This window comes from Mastigoproctus giganteus, chromosome 4, assembly GCF_048544385.1.
Source record: "Mastigoproctus giganteus isolate SK-2022 chromosome 4, ASM4854438v1, whole genome shotgun sequence".
Lineage (NCBI taxonomy): Eukaryota > Metazoa > Arthropoda > Arachnida > Uropygi > Thelyphonidae > Mastigoproctus > Mastigoproctus giganteus.
Genome location: NC_143578.1, coordinates 228151598 through 228171112, shown reverse-complemented (window position 1 = coordinate 228171112; position 19515 = coordinate 228151598). Strand labels below are relative to the sequence as shown.

The window sequence follows — 19515 nt, the reverse complement described above, 5'->3', positions numbered from 1 at the left end:
AGCCATGAAACCCGAAGTACTTAGGACTATCTTCGGGATGTATCTTCTCACCTATTTTTATCTTTCACAGAGTCCAGTTATTGAAATTTCTAGGGAATATCAAGTCAAGAGATCTGTACATTTTTAACAACAATATAAAAATGGCTTCCACTGAGATGCTAAAATTTGTACACTGAAGTGTTTGCATATTCTAAAACCAGGGCTTCATCCTTACTACTTGAGAAGAAGAATATGCCTTGCAAATAGAAATAAAGTTTACCTAAATATTTTCAAATCCATCCTACTTGAACAGTAACATTTTACCAATCTTAAAACTTTTTTTTTATGGGAAGTAATACAGAGCTAGTTTTAACTCTTGAAATATCCAGCAGCATATGGCTAGAAAATTAAATATCACTAACAACCACTACTGTCTTTGAAACTTATTCACAATTTTGTACAGGAGACTTCAAGTACTGAATAAGTAGAAACTATTTTAGAAACATTTCACTGGAAAAACATTATTGTATCTGGTTTACATATATAAAAATTAAGACTTTTTCCTAGTCTATTCGTCAAACAGATCACGAAATTTATATCAGTCCTATTGCAGTTCCTTCATTTTTTACATAAATATACATGAACATTACTAACTTGCACTTTTTTTTTTCTTTTGAAAATAAAACACAAAGTTCTTGTATCTTTGATACACAGATAGAGAAACAACACTACCAGTACAGCTGAACCAAGGTTTTGTTCCTAAACTCAAAAAACTAACTAATAGTTTTCCTCAAACCAAAGCAGCACTTCAAAAGTTTGGTGTCGAACTTCTTATCTTGAGATATCTACAGAGGTTTATGAAACCATATTATTTATAAAAAATCACTCTCTATTTACTAGTATAATGAACAATATTAAAAGCAGGCCCAACACGTAAAAAGAAACGCCTAAGTACCACTCGTAGTTCAGGTTTGAGTTCTAAACAAATCATCTCACACAGTGGTGTATAATACACAGCAGCATGTGCCCGGAACTGGAAAATACAAAAGAAATATAAATTCACTGACCACATTATATGAGTAAGTGGAACTTAAAAAAAAAAAAGTATAATCTAATGTAATCAAATTATCTTGTAATACCACATTATTTCTCAAGCTAGATAGCTGTTTTCATTTTATGACATCAAATATCTCACTAATTTTTGCAATTCTATAATTATATGACCCAATATTTTGAAAGGACAATCAAAATCTAGTTAATTCCCCACCCCTTCTCTTTTTTTAGAGTGATGAAGGTCCAATTTTTGTTTCCATTAAATGAAGGGTAGTTGTCATAATTTTATGACATGTACTGAGATATCATACAGTATGACAAATTTCAAATTTCCCTAAACCAACATTCTTGTTACTGATCTACATCACACTGCATAAAAAATTTCTTAAAACTACATAATTCCAGCTCAATCAAAAGATGATTGTAAAAATTTAGCAATCAAAGAATAAGGTGCATAACATGTTTCATAAATGAGTGGATTAGTTACTTATTTCTTTAGCTGTCAGTTTTATCATATACCAAAACATTCTATAATGATTCCAAGTAAGATGGTGAAGGAAGCAGCCAAACTACTCATTAAGAAAGCTTAACTGGATAGTAGCAGCATTTTGTATGCTCCACTTCGTATGGATTTTGGAGATTAGCCCATCAAGCTGGTTTGACAAATTTATAAAATCAGCAGGCAATAATGCCTTTCATATGTTGGTTTAAAAAAAAAAAAAAAAACTGAAGGTTATTCACTTTTTTGGTGGAATATTAATTAATAAAATTTTTTTTATAAGCACAACTAAAGAAACTTCATTTTTTATATTGGAAATGTATATTTTTAAATAAATCCTCCCCATCTGAAGCAACACACACAGAGAGAGAGCGAGAGAGAGAGAGCGAGAGAGAGAGAGAGAGAGAGAGAGCTTTTTAATGCATTTGGTACATTATCATTGTTGGCAAGTGAAACTCAAAAGAAACAAAATCAGAAACACCCACAAGCCCCCAATTTTACAGAGATGCTTACTGCAGATATAAATAACATCTGATGTTAGCAAGCATTTCCATTCAATCACTTCAGATCAAATATTGCACTGGTGCATTCTTTTATTAGATGCTACTAGTGCTGGTAATTTTACATTCTTGCTTTAGAGCACCTGATAACTATAGGCAAGAATTTACTTCACAAATCTTAGCATTTTTTCCATGGTTGAACTAGTCTAACAAAAGAATTAATGATGCACATTGAAAGTTAGTAGAGGCATATGATGCAAGAAAGCAAGATTATACATGAGCCAAAAAAAAAAAAAAAAAAAAAACTTCGAATTTCATCAATCCATTTGTTCCAAATGTTTGCCAAGTTCAATTATGAATTTATTTAAGCTATCAACTTCCACAACAACAGATTGAAGTTTGTTCCAGCAATCAACACAGTGGGTAGTTGATTGCTGGAACAAACTGCTGATAATGTATTAAAAGTTAAACTAATAATGAAGGAATACTAAAATTCACACTGATGTCAATTTAACAGATATTTTTATTTTCAAATTTAGATTGGTGTATGGAATACACCAAAGTGATTACTGCTGTTGGGTTAAAGTCCCTGCTTCAAAAGGAACCAACTCTAATTAAGAGTTCTGTTTTTAAAAAAAAAAAAAAAAAAAAAAAACACTTTCCATTTCACCCATCCATTCACTCCAAATGCCTGTCTAGCTCAGCCTTAAATTTATTTAAGCTATCAACTTCCACAACAAGAGATGGAAGTCTGTTCCAGCAATCAACTACCCACTGGCTAAAGGCAAATTTCCACACATCTATTCTACAACTATCTTTCCTCAATTTTGAATCTATGCCCTCTCAGGTTCGTAATCTGGGCAAGAGAAAGAATCCTGTCAGCATTCAGCTTGTCAACCCGTTCAAGTCTTATACACGTCAATCAGATCACCTTGTAGGTGCCTACTCTCCAGGCCCTGCAATTTGCAGAACTTTAAAAAGCCTTTTTTGGTAAGAGCATTCCTTTGTTACCCTCACCAATCTTGTTGCCCTTCAAGTTGCTTGAGCTACGTTTATTTATTTGGTTTTTAGGAGCATTAGCAACTAAGGCCATATTGCTCCGGGATATGCGGTGGTCATTCCCTGACCTTTCCGCATCCTCCGTATTTGGTGGTGACGGGCTCGAACCCCGGTCTAATCAAGAAGCGTGTGCTACACACTGCTGCTCCTTCCCACCTGGCTACGGAGGTGCCCGCTTGAGCTACAGTGAATGATGATAGCAGTGTTATGATATTTTTATACTTAATTATATTAACTTTTGGAGTGCCATGTACTATGTTTGTGTTCACTAATTAGTCCTTTTAAGCTTTCATTTGTTAATTTTACTTTACTTTGGTTAACTTGTAATTCCATATTAAAAGTTGATTTGTCATCAGTACTTAATATTGGTGTCACTGTGACCTAAACTACTCTATAAAAATTTTATCTTAATATAAGTAACTGCACCACTTCATTTTCATTTATCTCAAAATCAAAAATGAGGCAAAATTAACACCAAAATAGACAGAGTATTCCCTCCAGTAATGGATCTGGCCTTGATATGTAAATTGCCTTAACTAAGTGTTATGACATCTGCACTCATAAAAAACAAAAAAATAACTGAGTTCATTTACATGTCCTTGTGTGTGACACTGAACACACACACATATATATATATATAGGATAGCATGAATGCAAATAGTTTGAGTAATTCCTCTTGACTGTCTGCACTATACATTTAGCTAGTAACTCTAGAGAACTATGTATCATCTGAATTTTTTTTTTTTTTTTAGATGTGGTCTGCACACCTGAAACTCGAATACTTGAAATATTATGTCTAGGTGTGCAGACCACATCTAAAAAAAAAAAAAAAAAAAAATGGGAGTGAGCTTCTTGGAAGAGTCCAAAGATGGGCAACATGTCGAGATCTATAAAAGGTCACCTGTGTAAGCCAAAGACTTAATATTTGAGCTTATAGAACTTGGCAACCAGGCATCTTAAAGGAGACCTGATTGAGGACTATAAGGTGGATGGTGGATTTGTCTACTTATTATTGCTTTTGTATTACATACAGTAAATTCTGTAAAATCTGGCATATTTTATAATCTGCAAATATTAAGAAAGCAATATCTGCCACTTGCATCAACAATCATATTTGTCTTTAACAATTCATGCAAAATAGAGTGACATTTCTCTTTTTATGAGATGATTCCAAGACTATCTCATCCCTTAATCCATTTTTGTGGCAGATTGTTCCAATAGGATTTAAACTACACACATATAATGCAGTAGCATTACTTCTCACAGCACAAAATAACTCATCTTTGCACAAAGTTTCCCTGGTATTACAATACTTTTGAACCAATGGCTTGCTAAAAGGCAAGCCATCTGTTCAAAATAGCTTGGGGGGGGGATACATGGACTAACAGATTAACAGTAGCCGCTGGAAGTGGTAAAAGTGATTCTTGCACTACTTCTATTGAAATGCAATTCGGCAGCAGCCTGGAAAGCAAGGCAATGGGAATTTTCAGGACTGCTGGGAGTCATAGTGAAACAAATAAATACGTGGGCTGTGTTAGGGTAACTAAAAGTAGAAACAGGTGCATGTATACTTGCATGTACACCAATGCTAGGAGTATAGTTAATAAATTCGATGAGCTTGAAGTGCCAGTCAAGACATCAAAGGCAGATATTGTTGGGATATCAGAGACATGGTGTCACACAGACATAAGAAGTGCAGAACTGGAATTTGGGGAGTACAATGCATACAGAAAGGATAGACAGGACAGGACAGGAGGGGAGGGGAGGATGGGCTATGCTGTTAGTTAAGAAACACACAAAATCTAAGGAGGTGCATCCAATTGATGTTGGTGGACAATGCAATGTTGGGTCTGTTTGGTGTGACATAAGCACTGGGAAAGGAAAAATGAGAGTAGGTGTGTGTTATAGGCCTAATGAATCTGATGAGTATAATGAGCAATTGTGCAGAGAAATAGTGGGCCAGTAAATTAGAGTGTTTTATAATGGGGGATTTTAATTTCCCGGATATTGACTGGAATTTGTGGGTTGGTCACTCACACACTAGCAAGGCTTTTGTGAATTTATTGGATGATTGTTTTCTAGAGCAGCATGTTCGGGAGGCAAATAGAGGGATTAATTCTCTTGATCTGATTATCAGTAGTGATTCTTCATGCATCAAGAATCTGCAGATAAAGGAACCATTAGGTGGCAGTGATCACAGGGTGCTGAAGTGGGATTTGCTCAAAGAGGTAACTACCATCAAGGGTAAAGGGAAGGGTTCTTGCTTTTGTAAAGGTGACTACGGTGGTCTGAAACAGTATTTAAATTCTATACAGTGGAACCAACTGATGATGTTACCAACAGCAAATTAAAAATGGGAAGCATTCAAAGAATTAATCTTGGAAGCAACTAGGCTTTCCATACCAACAAAGTAATATTGTTCAAGATTTAGGCCTAAATGGAGGTCAGATGAACTAATTAGACATGTGACAGAGAAAAAAATGCATAGGATACATATAAATTAACATGTGACACAGAAGCCTATGAAAGCTGGTCTGTAACCAAGTTACAAAGGAGGTTAAGCAGGCGAAGGCAGATTACGAGAAATCTTTGACAAAGGATGCAAAGAAAAACAGCAAAGAGTTCTTTACTTATGTAGACTGTAGAAGGAAGGGGATGAATCAGATTGTTCAACTTGATATTGATGATCCTGCTCATGTAGCTAACAAACTGAATGAATATTTTGCATCGACATTCACACATGAGGAGTTATTCAGGGAGGGGAATGCCAGAGGTGCATTCAACTCTGGCAGTAAGCTAGATTATCTTGTAATAACTGAGAATAAAGTGGAGGAAAAATTGCTGAAGATAAACACAAGAGAGGCACCTGGGGTGGATGGAATCTATCCAGTTATATTAGAGGAGGTGGCAAAGGAAGTAAGCAAACCCTTAGCCATAATTATGAGAGCTTCCCTGGACTCATGGGAGGTATCCATGGACTGGAGATGTGCAAATGTGACCTTAATCCACAAAGGAGGATCAAAGGTCAAAGGGGGACAAAGGTAATTACAGACCTGTTAGTTTAACTTCTGTTCCAGGGAAATTAATGGAGGCACTGGTTAAAGAAGCATTGCAGGATCACCTAGACAAGACTTCAGTTACAGCTCGGACACAGCATGGGTTTGTTAAGGGGAAGTCTTGTCTGACTAATTTTATTGGATACTATGATGTAGTCACAAAGGAACTGGATGCAAAGAATAACTTTGATATCATATATCTGGATCTTAGAAAAGCCTTTGATACTGTTGCACATGGAAGAGTGCTCCACAAATTGGAGCAGTGTGGCATTGGAGACAAATTGCTGCTATGGATAAAGGGACGGTTGAGTGGGAGAAGACAGAGAGTGGTAATCAAGGGACACTGCTCTTCGTGGACTAATGTTATTAGTGGAGTCCCTCGGGGTTCAGTGTTGGGTCCATTGTTTTCTGTATTTATAAATGATATTGATGATGGTATATCAGGCTTAATGTCGAAGTTTGCAGACAATACGAAGGTTGGCAGGGTTGTTAATGACAGTACACTACTGCAACAGGATCTAGAAAAGTTCAACAGATGGACTGAGAGGTGGCAAATGAAGTTTAACATTGACAAATGTAAAGTACTACATATGGGAAGCAGTAATCCTAGAGTAATGTATCAACTCTGTGGTACCACACTGACAGTGGTAGTGAATGAAAAGGACCTGGGGGTAATTGTGCAGGCAGATATGAAGTTTTCTGAGCAGTGCAGACGGTATGCAAGAGTAGCTCATGGTGTCTTGTCAATGATATACAGGAATTTTTCTAGCAGGAATAAGGAGGTGATTATCCCCTTGTATAAAGCAATGGTCAGGCCACACCCTTGAGTACTGTATACAGGTCTGGAGGCCTCATTTTAAGAAGGATGTAGAGCTGTCGGAACGAGTACAGAGAAGAGCAACAAGATTAGTGAATGGAACAAAGGGTTGCTCTTACAAAGAAAGACTTAAGATTTGCAAATTACAGTGTCTGGAGACTAGGCACCTGTGAGGTGATCTGATTGAGGTGTATAAAGCCTTGAATGGTTTGAGCATGCTCAATGCTGATGGGATTTTCCTCTTGCTCAGAATAATCACCTGAGGGGGCATAAATTCAAACTGAGGAAAGACGGTTGTAAGATAGAAGTGCGGAAGTTTGCCTTTGGCTAGCGGGTGGTTGATTGCTGGAAAAAACTTCCATCTGTCTTTGTAGAGGTTGATAGCTTAAATAAATTCAAGGCAGAACTTGACAAACATTTGGAGCAAGTGGATGTGTGAAGGGTTTTTTTTTTTTTTTGGCTGATGCTATATAAGCTTGCTTTCTTGCATCATGTGCTTTTGCTAATGCTAATTGGTTCAGATGATTAATAATAATCATCTTACATATACAGTCAGACCTCTCTTTAACAAACTTCCATATAGAAAATTTTCTTTTTATTTCCCCCTGGTTGTTATATTGAAAATAGTTTCCGTTTAACAGAGAAAATTTCCATATAACAAATGATTTCAAGGGACCTAAGTATGCATTCTTTGAACTTCTGACCTTTAGCAATAGAGATGGTGTAGAAAGCACAAATTAAGAGCTAAAAGTATTAAGAATTAAGAGCTAAAACATTCCATAATTTAGTGGTACCCATAAAATCTATACAGCAGTTAACAAGTGCGACTGAGAAGTAGTAGTAGTAGTGGCATGTCATGCAAGAAAGGCAAGTGTATGAGCTTATGCAGCATCAGCCAAAAAAAAAAAAAAAAAATCACACCATTCCCTCCAAATGCCTGTCCAGTTCCTCCTTAAATTATTCAACCTATCAAATTCCACAACAACAGATAGAAGTTTGTTCCAGCAATTAACCACCCGCTAGCTAAAGGTAAATTTCCGCACATATATTCTACATCTGTCTTTTCTTATTTGAATTTATGGCCCCTTAGGTTTGTAATCTGAACAAGTGGAAGGATCCCATCAGAATTCAGCGTGCTCAACCATTCAAGGCCTTATACACCTCAATCAGATCACCGCGCAGGTGCCTAGTCTCCAGCCACTGCAATTTGCAGGACTTAAGCCTCTCTTGGTAAGAGGAGCCTTCATTCCCCTGACCAATCTTGTTGCCCTTCTCTGTACATGTTCAAGTAAATCTACATCCTTCCTAAAATGAGGCCTCTAGACCTGTACGCAGTACTCAAGGTGTGGCCTGACCATGCCTTATACAGAGGGACAATCACCTCCTTCTCCCTGCTAGCAAAATTCCTATATATCATTGACAAAACCCCATGACCTGCCCTGGCAGCCTGTCTGCATTGCTCAGAAATCTTCATATCTGACTGCACAATTACTCCCAGGTCTTTTCATTTTCTACCAACTTAAGTGTAGTACCACACAGTTGGTACGTTTCTCTGGGGTTATTTCTACCCATATGCAGTACTTTGCATTTGTCAAGATTAAACTTCAGTTGCCACTTCTTAGCCCATCTGCCCAATTATCTAGATCCTGTTGCAGTAGCACACTGCCATTACTGTCATTAACAACCCTGCCAACCTTTGTATCATCTGCAAACTTCGACATTAAGCCTGACATACCTTCATCAATATCATCGATAAATATACAAAACAACAGTAGAGCTAACACGGACCCTGTGCGACTCCACTAATAACATTAGTACACGAGAGCAGCACCCACTGATTACCACCCTCTGTCTTCTCCCACTTAACCATCCTTTTATCCATTGTAGCAACGTACCCTTAATACTATTCTGCTCCAATTTGTACAATAGTCTACCATGCGCAACAGTGTCAAAAGCTTTCCTGAAATCCAAATATATGATATCAAAATTATTTTTTGCATCCAGTTCCTTTGTAACCACATCATAATATGATGTGGGTCCTTGAGGTTGTCACAGACATTCTCTCAGATATGCCAGACAAGCTGTTCTTGCTACCTGGGAGTCTAAAACGTCGATGGAACTGATATTCGGGTGACACTTAGTCAAGTGGACCCAATTTCGGCGAAGTCCGGACGGTCTATGACAGTCAAATCCTCTGCTTGCACTTTCACGATGGTGGGACTGTTAGTAATCCTGGGTATAACCTCAATGCACAAGTACATGGTGGGTGACCACCCAGATGGGAACCAACGTAAGCAAGGGTCGAGGGCGCCCACACCACATGGAGGAACGCCGCCCCTCTATGTTACCAGGCAGTGCTAGGTGGTAGATAACTTTCATCAACCGGTGAAATACCACCACTTTGCTTATTGGAGGCTTGAAGTGGTGGAACCCATGATTAGTCTCTAGAGCTAAGTTCCGGCCAACCCTTCCCTATCTCTTGCATCATGCAGTATGATTGATGATTTTTGAGGTTATGATGAACGTCGTGGCGAGATCCAATATTCCTTACATTTCAAGGGTACAGCTCTAAAACGGTGTTCGCAGGCCAGCCACCAGATAGTACACCGGACCAAACCTACTGGTAACTCTCTACGAGGCTTCCGGATCTGCTAGTGTATAATCTTGCTACCTCTACTCTGCCAGATAGTGACTGGAGGGAGTCCGAGTAGTGTGTATGCGGGGAGCATTGTCGAGGCCACGTTATGTCAAGGATCTGGGTATATTCTTACCACATGTACGCCATATCCAAAAATTTCATTACTTCATACAGCATGTCCCACCCACTTTTTCTTACTATTGAATACACCATGAATTGTCAAAATAATAGAGCAAGCTTATCTGCGAAAAGACCTAAACCTCCCAAGGACTTCCTAATTCATTTCACAAATATACGTGGTCTCAATTCCAATCTCAATGATGTCCATTTCCACTTGCAGTCTTCCAAACCCCATGTACTTTTTCTGACTGAATCTCAGTTATCAGTTGATTCAACTACTGCTCATCTCAGATGTCCAAATTATTTGCTGTATGATTCCTTTCGCCTCAAAGGTGGTACTTGTGCATATGTCCATTCTGATATTTCCTGTCAGAGACTTGGCAATTTGGAATCTCCTCTCTGTGATCTTCTCTGGCTTAAAATCTCTCTACCTCAATGTGTCAAATTCATCTGTTGTCTCTACTGTTCTCCCAACTCCACTAATCACTTGGAGCTCTTTGACTTCCTCTCTTTGCAACTTGACTTTCTCCAGTCCAACTTTCCTAACAGTGAGGTAATTATCTTTGGTGATTTTAACGTTCACAACTCCACCTGGCTTCCGTTTTCTAGTTACACCGACTCAGCAGGTCGAGATGCTGAGGCTTTTGCAATTACTAACGACCTACCACAGATTGTTCATTTACCTACAAGAATACCGGACAATCCAAATCATACAGCCAATACGCTTGATCTTTTTCTCACAAACCACCCTTCTAAGTAGAAGGTCGAAGTGAGAGCTCCTTTAGGCACTTCAGATCACAACTTGGTGATTGGAACCTTCAATGGAACCTTTATCTCATGGCTATTCCCAACCTCGTATTGTTTGGCATTACAAGAATGCAAAATGGGATGACCTGCGAGACTTCTTTTCTTCTTTTCCTTGGTCTGATTACTGTTTCAAAACTTCTGATGTCAACGTTTGCTCAGATCATGTCAGTGAAATTATTCTTGCAGGAATGGAATCCTTTATCCCACACTCCACTTTAAAATCGCGTCCTTTATCTAAACCTTGGTTCTCCAACAAATGTGCTAAGGCTGTCCAAGAGAAGAATGTTGCATATCGTAATTGGCTTGTTTCTAATACTTCAGTTTCATTTTCTGCCTACACCAAAGCTTGCAACAATTGTAAAGCAGTTATTAACCAGTCCAAACTAGAGTTTGAACAGGCTAAGAGTAGAAAACTTGCTTCTTGCGCTAATGGTAGCCGAGCATTCTGGTCTCTTGCCAAAGCTATTGGCCGCAACTTTTGTCCATATCTGCTCCCACCTCTGTCCAAACCAGATGGTTCTGTTGTCACTTCAGCCAAGGATAAAGCTGACCTGCTAGCATCCCATTTTTCTTCCAGCTCATGTATTAATGATCTTGGTAAAACACCTCCCACCATTCCTAACACGCTCCATTCAATGCCTTTTGTGGTCTTCCGTCAAAAGGATATCAGAAGGATTTTGATGAATCTTGATGCTAAGAAAGCTCCAGGTCCTGATGGTATTTCTCCACTTGTTCTCAGAACCTGTGCTCCTGAACTTACTCCTATTCTTTGCCGCCTTTTTTCACTTTCTTATTCCAAAGGTGTTTTTCCATCTGCTTGGAAATTTGCTCATATCCAGCCAGTTCCTAAAAAGGGTGACAAATCCCTCCCATCCAATTATCGTCCCATTGCAATTACTTCTACTCTTTCTAAAGTAATGGAGAAATCAATTAACCGGCAACTCTTAAACTACCTAGAAACCTTCCGTCTGATCAACGATCACCAGTATGGATTCCGTCAGTGTCGATCCACTGGTGATATTCTGGCTTATGTTACCCATTTATGGACTAATTCAATGGAAAGGTTCGGTGAAACACAAGTAGTTGCTCTTGACATCTCAAAGGCTTTTGATCGTGTTTGGCATAAAGGTCTTCTAAACATGCTTCCTTCTTATGGTTTGCCAACTGTTTTTAGTATTTGGTTATCCAGTTTTCTCTCTGATCGCTCACTGAGGGTGATGGTAGATGGCTCTCTGTCTTCTAACTTCTCCACTAATACCGGTGTCCCCCAAGGTTCAGTTCTTTCCCCCCACTCTTTTTTCCTCTTGTATATCAATGACCTTCTTCCACTGGCTGGAAATCCTATCCATAGTTTTACCGATGATAGCACATTGCATTCAACTTTCCATTTTGAGAAACCTTGTCCTGCTCAATCAGCTTCAAGTTTTCGAAAATCTGCTGCCAATTCCTTAAATGCTGATCTTCAGGTAATTCTGTAGTGGGGCAAAGACAACTTAGTTGATTTCAACCCTTCTAAAACTCAGTCTTGTCTTATATCTCGCAAAAAGGATTCTTCTGCTCCAATGCTTATCTTTAGTGACACTCCGATTTCTAGGCAAAATGATATATCTCTGTTGGGGATTACCCTGACTTCTAATCTCTCTTGGCACAAGCACATTACAAATATTGCTTCCTCTTCATCTAAAAAACTTGGTTTTCTCTTTCGCTCTCGGCGTTACCTATCTTCCAAACAGCTGCTCACTCTGTATAAATCGCAAATCCGTCCTGCCATGGAATATTGTTCCCACATTTGGTGGTGCCCCCAAAACCTCTCTCAGGCTTCTTGATTCCATTCAGAAGAGGGCAGTTAGGTTAATTAATGATTCATCTCTAACAGAGTCTCTCCACTCGCTTTCTCATAGACGTACTGTTTCTGCTGCATGCCTCTTCTACAGATACTTCGATGGGCACTGTTCTTCTGAATTGGCTTCTATAATTCCCACTCTCTCTTTCAAAACAGTCCGAACACCTGCCGCCACCAGTCAACATCCATTTACTGTCCAGCTTCAAACCCACAGAACCAACTTTTCATCTTCCTCATTTATTCATTCAACTGCCGTTTTCTGGAACAACCTTCCTTCATACGTATTTCCTGAAAATTACAATCTACAGAAGTTCAAGTCCAATGTCAAACAAATATCTTCTTTCGTCTTTTCAACCTCCAACCCAAGCACGGTACTAAGTACTATAGGTTCTAATACCTCTCGTGTTTGGTGTTCTCATAAAAAAATAAATAATAAATAAATAATATCCTATCAAATTTGTCAGATAAGACTTTCCCTTAACAAACCCATGCTGTGTCTGAATCATTGCTGCAGTCTTGTCTAGATGATCCTGCAATGCATCTTTAACCAGTGACTCCATTATTTTACCCGGAACAGAAGTTAAACTAACTGGTCTGTAATTACTCGTGTCACCCTTCGATCCCCCCTTTTTGAATTGGGGATACATTTGCACATCTACAGTCTGTGGGAACCTCTCCTGAGTCCAAGGATGCTCTCATAATTATGTCTAAGGGTTTGCTTAGTTGCTTTGCTGCCTCCTTTAATATAACTGGATAGATCCCATCCACCGCAGATGCTTTTCTTATGTTTAACTTCAACAATTTCTCCTCCACTTTGCTTTCAGTTATTACAAAATCATTAAGTATCCTGCTACAATTTGATAACCTTCTGCCATTTTCAAACCTTAATAATTCCTCATGTGTGAATGTAGATGCAAAACACTCATTCAGTTTGTTTGCTGTTTGAGCAGGATCATCAACAGTCGAACCATCGATGTCAAGTGGACCAATCAGATTCATCCCCTTCCTTTTAGAGTTTATATAAGTAAAGAAATCCTTGGTGTTTTTCTTAGCATCTTTTGCCAAGGATTTCTCGTAATCTGCCTTCGCCTGCCTAACCTGCTTTGTGACCTGATTACAGACTAGCTTATATCTGCCATAGGCTTCTGAGTCGCTTGATAATTTATATGCATCCCATGTATCTTTCTTCTCTGTTACGGGTCTCATTAGTTCATTGGTAACCATTGAGGTCTAAACCTTGAACAATATTTCTTAATAGGTATGAAACTTTTAGTAGCATCCAGGATTAATTCCATGAATGCTTCCCCACTTAGAATTTACTGTTGGTAACGTCGTCAGTTTATCCCACTGTACAGAATTTAAAAACTGTCGGAGACCACTGTACTCACCTTTACGGAAGCAAAAACCCTTTCCTTTACCTCTGATGGTAATTAAATCTTTAAGTAAATCCCACATCAGTACACTGTGATCACTGCCACCTAGTGGTTCCTTTATCTGCATATTCTTAATACACGAATGATTACTGCTGATAACCAGATCAAGAGTATTACTTTCTCTGGTTGCCTCTCAAACATGCTGCTGCAGAAAACAATCATCCAATAAATCCACAAAAGTCTGACTAGTGTGTGAGTGACCAACCCACAAGTTCCAGTCAATATCTGGGAAGTCACTGGTCAACTGCTATCTATGTGTCCATAGCCACTGGCAAAGCTTAAGGCATATTTCCAACGCAAACATTGGCTCTGGTCAACCTGTTTTCTACTGTAAGCACCCCATTAGAGAATTAGGAGAGAATGATTTTCCTTTATCCCAGAAATAAATCTGTTGTTTCACAGAAATGAGTCATTCACTTTCATTAAATTTCACCTGTCTCTGTTTGCATGGTTGGTACAATGATCCGTAAATCAGTTTTGTTTTAGCTGCTGTGCATGCAACCTTACAATGTCTAAAAGAAAACATTTAGTATAGTGGAAAAAGTCAGTGGAAAAAAGAACAGGTGCATGTATACTTGCGTGTACACCAATGCTAGGAGTTTAGTAAATAAATTTGATGAATTTGAGGTATTGCTCAAAACATCAAAGGCAGATATTGTGGGGATTTCAGAGACGTGGTGTCACACAGACATAAGGAATGCAGAACTGGAATTTGGGGAGTACAATGTCTACAGAAAGGATAGACAGGATAGGAAGGGAGGAGGGGTTATGCTATTAGTTAAGAAATACATAAAATCCAAGGAAGTGAAGCCAGTCAACATTGCTGGACAGTGCAGTGTCGAGTCAGTTTGGTGTGACATAAGCACTGGGAAATCAAAATTGACAGTAGGAGTGTGCTATAGGCCTAATGACTCTGATGAGTATAATAAGAAACTGTATGGGGAAATAGAGTTGGCCAGTAAATCAGAGAGTCTTATAATGGGGGATTTTAATTTCCAGATATTGACTGGAATTTGGGGGCTGGTCACTCACACACTAGCAAGGCTTTTGTGGATTTATTGGATGACTGTTTTCTACATCAGCATGTTCTGGAGGCAACTGGAGGGAGTAATACTCTTGATTTGATTATCAGTAGTGATTCTTCATGCATTAAGAATCTGCAGGTAAATGAACCACTAGGTGGCAGTGATCACAGTGTACTGAAGTGGGATTTACTCAAAGAGGTAACTACCATTAGGGGTAAAGGGAAGGGTTATTGCTTTTGTAAAGGCGACTACGATGGACTGAGACAGTATTTAAATTCTATACAGTGGGACCAACTGATGATGTTACCAACAGCAAATTCAAAATGGGAAGCATTCAAAGAACATATCTTGGAAGCTACTAGGGCTTTACATACCAACTATGGCAGAGAAGAAAAATGCATGGGATACATACAAATTAACATGTGACACAGAAGCCTATGATAGATACAAGTTGATCTGTAACCAAGTTACAAAGGAGGTTAGGCAGGCGAAGGCATATTACGAGAAATCTTTGGCAAGGGATGCAAAGAAAACAGCGAAGAGTCCTTTACTTATGTAAACTCTAGAAGGAAGGGGATGAATCAGATTGGTCCACTTGATATCGATGGGTCAACTGTTGATGATTCTGCTCAGGTAGCTAACAAACTGAATGAATATTTTGCATCGACATTCACACATGAGGAGTTATTCAGCGAGGGGAATGTCAGAGGTGTATTCAACTCTGGCAGTAAGCTAGAGAATCTTGTAATAACTGAGAGTAAAGTGGAGGAGAAATTGTTGAAGATAAATACAAGAAAGGCACCTGGGGTGGATGGGATCTATCCAGTTATATTAAAGGAGGCAGCAAAGGAAGTAAGCAAACCCTTAGCCATAATTATGAGAGTTTCCTTGGACTCAGGGGAAGTACCCATGGACTGGAGATGTGCAAATGTGACCCCAATTCACAAAGGAGGATCAAAGGGCTACACAAGTAATTATAGACCTGTTAGTTTAACTTCTGTTCCTGGAAAATTAATGGAGGCACTGGTTAAAGAAGCACTGCAGGATCATCTAGACAAGACTTCAGTTATAGCTCAGACACAGCATGGTTTTGTTAAGGGGAAGTCTTGCCTGACCAATTTGATTCGATACTATGATGCAGTCACAAAAGAACTGGATGCAGGGAATAACTTTGATATTATGTACTTGGATCTTAGAAAGGCTTTTGATATTGTTGCACATGGAAGACTGCTGCACAAATTGGAGTAGTGTGGCATTGGAGGCAAATTGCTGCTATGGATAAAGGGGTGGTTGAGGGGGAGAAGACAGAGAGTGGTAATCAATGGACACTGCTCATCGTGGACTAATGTTATTAGTGGAGTCCCTCAGGGTTCAGTATTGGGTCCATTATTGTTTTCTCTATTTATAAATGATATTGATGATGGTATATCAAGCTTAATGTCCAAGTTTGCAGACGATAAGAAGGTTGGCAGGGTTGTCAAGGACACTACTGACACTATGCTACTGCAACATGATCTGGAAAGGTTGAGCAGATGGGCTGAGAGGTTGCAAATGAAGTTTAACATTGACAAATGTAAGTACTACATATGGGAAACAGCAACCCCAGAGCAATGTACCAACTCTATGGTACTACACTGACAGTGGTCAAGAATGAAAGGGACCTGGGGGTGGTTGTGCAGGCAGATATGAAGTTTTCTGAGCAGTGCAGATGGGCTGCAAGAGGAGCTCATGGTGCATTGTCGATGATATATAGGAATTTTTCTAGCAGGGATAAGGAGGTGATTATTCTCTTGTATAAGGCAATGGTCAGGCCACACCTAGAGTACTGTATACAGGTCTGGAGGCCTCATTTCAAGAGGGATGTAGAGATGCTGGAACGAGTACAGAGAAGAGCAACAAGATTAGTGAATGGAACAAAGGGGTGCTCTTATGAAGAAAGGCTTAAGTTTTGCAAATTACAGTGTCTGGGGACTAGGCACCAGCGAGGTGATCTGATAGAGGTGTATAAAGCCTTGAATGGTTTGAGCATGCTCAATGCTGATGGGATTCTTCCTCTTGCTCAGAATAATCACCTGAGAGGGCATAAATTCAAATTGAGAAAAGACAGATGTAGGATAGACGTGAGGAAATTTGCCTTTGGCCAGCGGGTAATTGGTTGGTGGAATAGACTTCCATCCCTCGTCGTGGAAGTTGATAGCCTAAATAAGTTTAAGGCTCAGCTGGACAGGTATTTCGAATGAACAGAGGGGTAAATTCGAAGTGGTTATTTTTTATTTATTTGTTTATTATTATTATTATTATATATTTTTTTTTTGGCTGATGCTGCTGGAACTTGTGGATTGGTCACTCACACACTAGTCAGACTTTTGTGGATTTATTGGCTGACTGTTTTCTACAGCAACATGTTTGAAAGGCAAACAGAGGGAGTAATACTCTTGATCTGATTATCAGCAGTGATTATTCATGTATTAAGAATTTGCAGATAAAGGAACCACTGGGTGACAGTGATCACAGTGTACTGATCTGGAATTTACTTAAAGATGTAACTACCATCAAGGGTAAAGGGAAGGGCTTTTACTTTCGTAAAGGTGACTACAGTAGTCTCAGACAGTTATTAAATTCTAGAGTGGGATCAACTGATGATGTTACCAATGGTGTATTCTAAATGGGAAGCATTGAAGGAAATAATTTTGGATGCTACTAGGCTTTTTATTCCAACTAAGAAATACCGTTCTAGGTTTAGTCCCAAATGGATGTCAGATGAACTAATGAGGCTCGTTGCAGAGAAGAAAACTACATGGGATGCGTATAAATTATTGTTTGATTATTCATGATAATGCTCAGGTAACTGATAAACTGAATAAGTATTTTGCATCTACATTCACACATGAAGAGTTATTCAAGGACAGGAATGCCAGAAGCTTATCAAACTCTAACAGGTAGCTAAGTGATTTTGTAATAACTGAGAGCAAAGTGGAGGAGAAATTGTTGAAGTTAAACATAAGAAAGGCACCTGGGATGGATGGGATCTATCCAGTTATATTATAAAGGACGCAGGAAAGGAAGTAAGCAAACTCTTAGCCATAATTATGAGAGCTTCCATGGACTCAGGGGATGGCCCCCATGAACTAAAGGTGTGAAAATGTATCCCCAATTCACAAAGGTGGTTCAAAAGGTGACATAAGTAACTATAGACTTGTTATTCTGTTAATTTAACTTGTGTTCTGGGGAACATAATAGAGTCACTGGTTAAAGAAACATTGCAGGATCATCTAGACAAGGCTGCAGTAGTAGTTAAGTTACAGCATGGATTTTGTTAAAGGGAGGTCTTGTCTGACCAACTTTATTGGATACTACGATGTGGTCACAAAGGAGCTTGATGCAAAAAAGAATTTTGATATCATATACTTGGATTTTAGGAAAGCTTTTGATACTGTTGCACGTGGAACACCACTGTACAAACTGGAGCGGTTTGGCATTAAGGGCAAGTTGCTACAATGGATAAAGAGACGACTGAGTGGGAGATGACAGAAAGTGGTAATCAATGGACACTGACTGCTCTTTGTGGACTAATTAGTGGAGTTCCCCAGAGTTCAGTGCTGGGCCCATTGTTGTTTTGTGTATTCATCAATGATACTGATGAAGGTATATCAGGCTTAATGTCCAAGTTTGCAGATAATAGAAAGGTTGGTAGGATTGTTTACGACAGTAAAGACAGTATGCTACTGTGATTGTATCTAGATAAGTTGGGCAAATGGGCTGAGAAGTGGTAACTGAAGTTTAACATTGACAAATGCAAAGTACTGCATATGGATAGCGGTAACCTAAGAGAAATGTACCAGATGCGTGGTACTATCCTCAGGGATGTGGAGAGTGAAAAAGACCTGGGGTAATTATGCAGTCAGATATAAAATTTACTTTGCAGTGCAAACGGGCTGCCTAATTTTAGGAAGCATGTAGAGTTCCTAGAACGAGTACAAAAAAGGCAAGATTAGTGAGGGAAACAAACGGGTGCTCTTACCAAGATAGGCCTAAGTTCTGCAGATTGCAGTGCCAGGAGACTAGGCACATGTGAGTTGATCTGTTTGAGGTGTATAAGGCCTTGAACAGGATGAGCAAGCTCAAGGTGATGGAGCACAGACTCTAACTGAAGAAAGACAGTTGTATAATAGATGTGCAGAAATTTGCCTTTAGCCAGCTGGTAGTAGATATTTAAAATTCATTACTTTGAACGTGCTATTAAATTACTAACATTTCATATTTGTAAATTAATCTGTATCCTGTAAATTAATTTTTTGATTAAAGAGGTTTATTATTATTATTTTCATTTTAAATTTGTCTTATTAAAATTTATAAATTATATTACTATTATTATATCTGCCAAATTTAAGAAATCAGAATTCAGAAAATGTTCAACATTATTTGCCTTTCAGCCAGAGTATATTAGCATAGCATTCTGGAATATTTCTTCCAAATCAATAATAAATAATTAATGCATGCCATACAATATGGGTGAAGGAGTAAATTACGCATTATTATTGGTAACAAAAGACTTATTTACATTGACTAAACTGATTTATGTTGGATTTAATTGAGCATTATAATAATTTGAAATAATAAAATCACATGTTTTGTAATGGCTTTGTAGGGTTACCTCAAAAGTAAAAAAAAGCAGGAAAAAATAAA

At 38.6% G+C, this 19515-nt stretch overlaps 1 protein-coding gene across 2 annotated transcripts in view; it reads right to left on the bottom strand.

Annotated features, from left to right (window-relative positions):
- Positions 1 to 594: 594 nt before the first annotated feature.
- Sec71 (ADP ribosylation factor guanine nucleotide exchange factor Sec71) overlaps positions 595 to 19515 on the bottom strand; it is a 508300-nt gene continuing 489379 nt past the window's right edge. For both annotated transcript variants that reach the window (XM_090371201.1, XM_090371202.1), the window contains one exon: positions 595 to 1012. In XM_090371201.1, coding sequence (XP_090227327.1) covers positions 869 to 1012 — 144 coding nt within the window. In that variant the 3' untranslated portion in view covers positions 595 to 868. The remainder of the gene's footprint in view (positions 1013 to 19515) is intronic.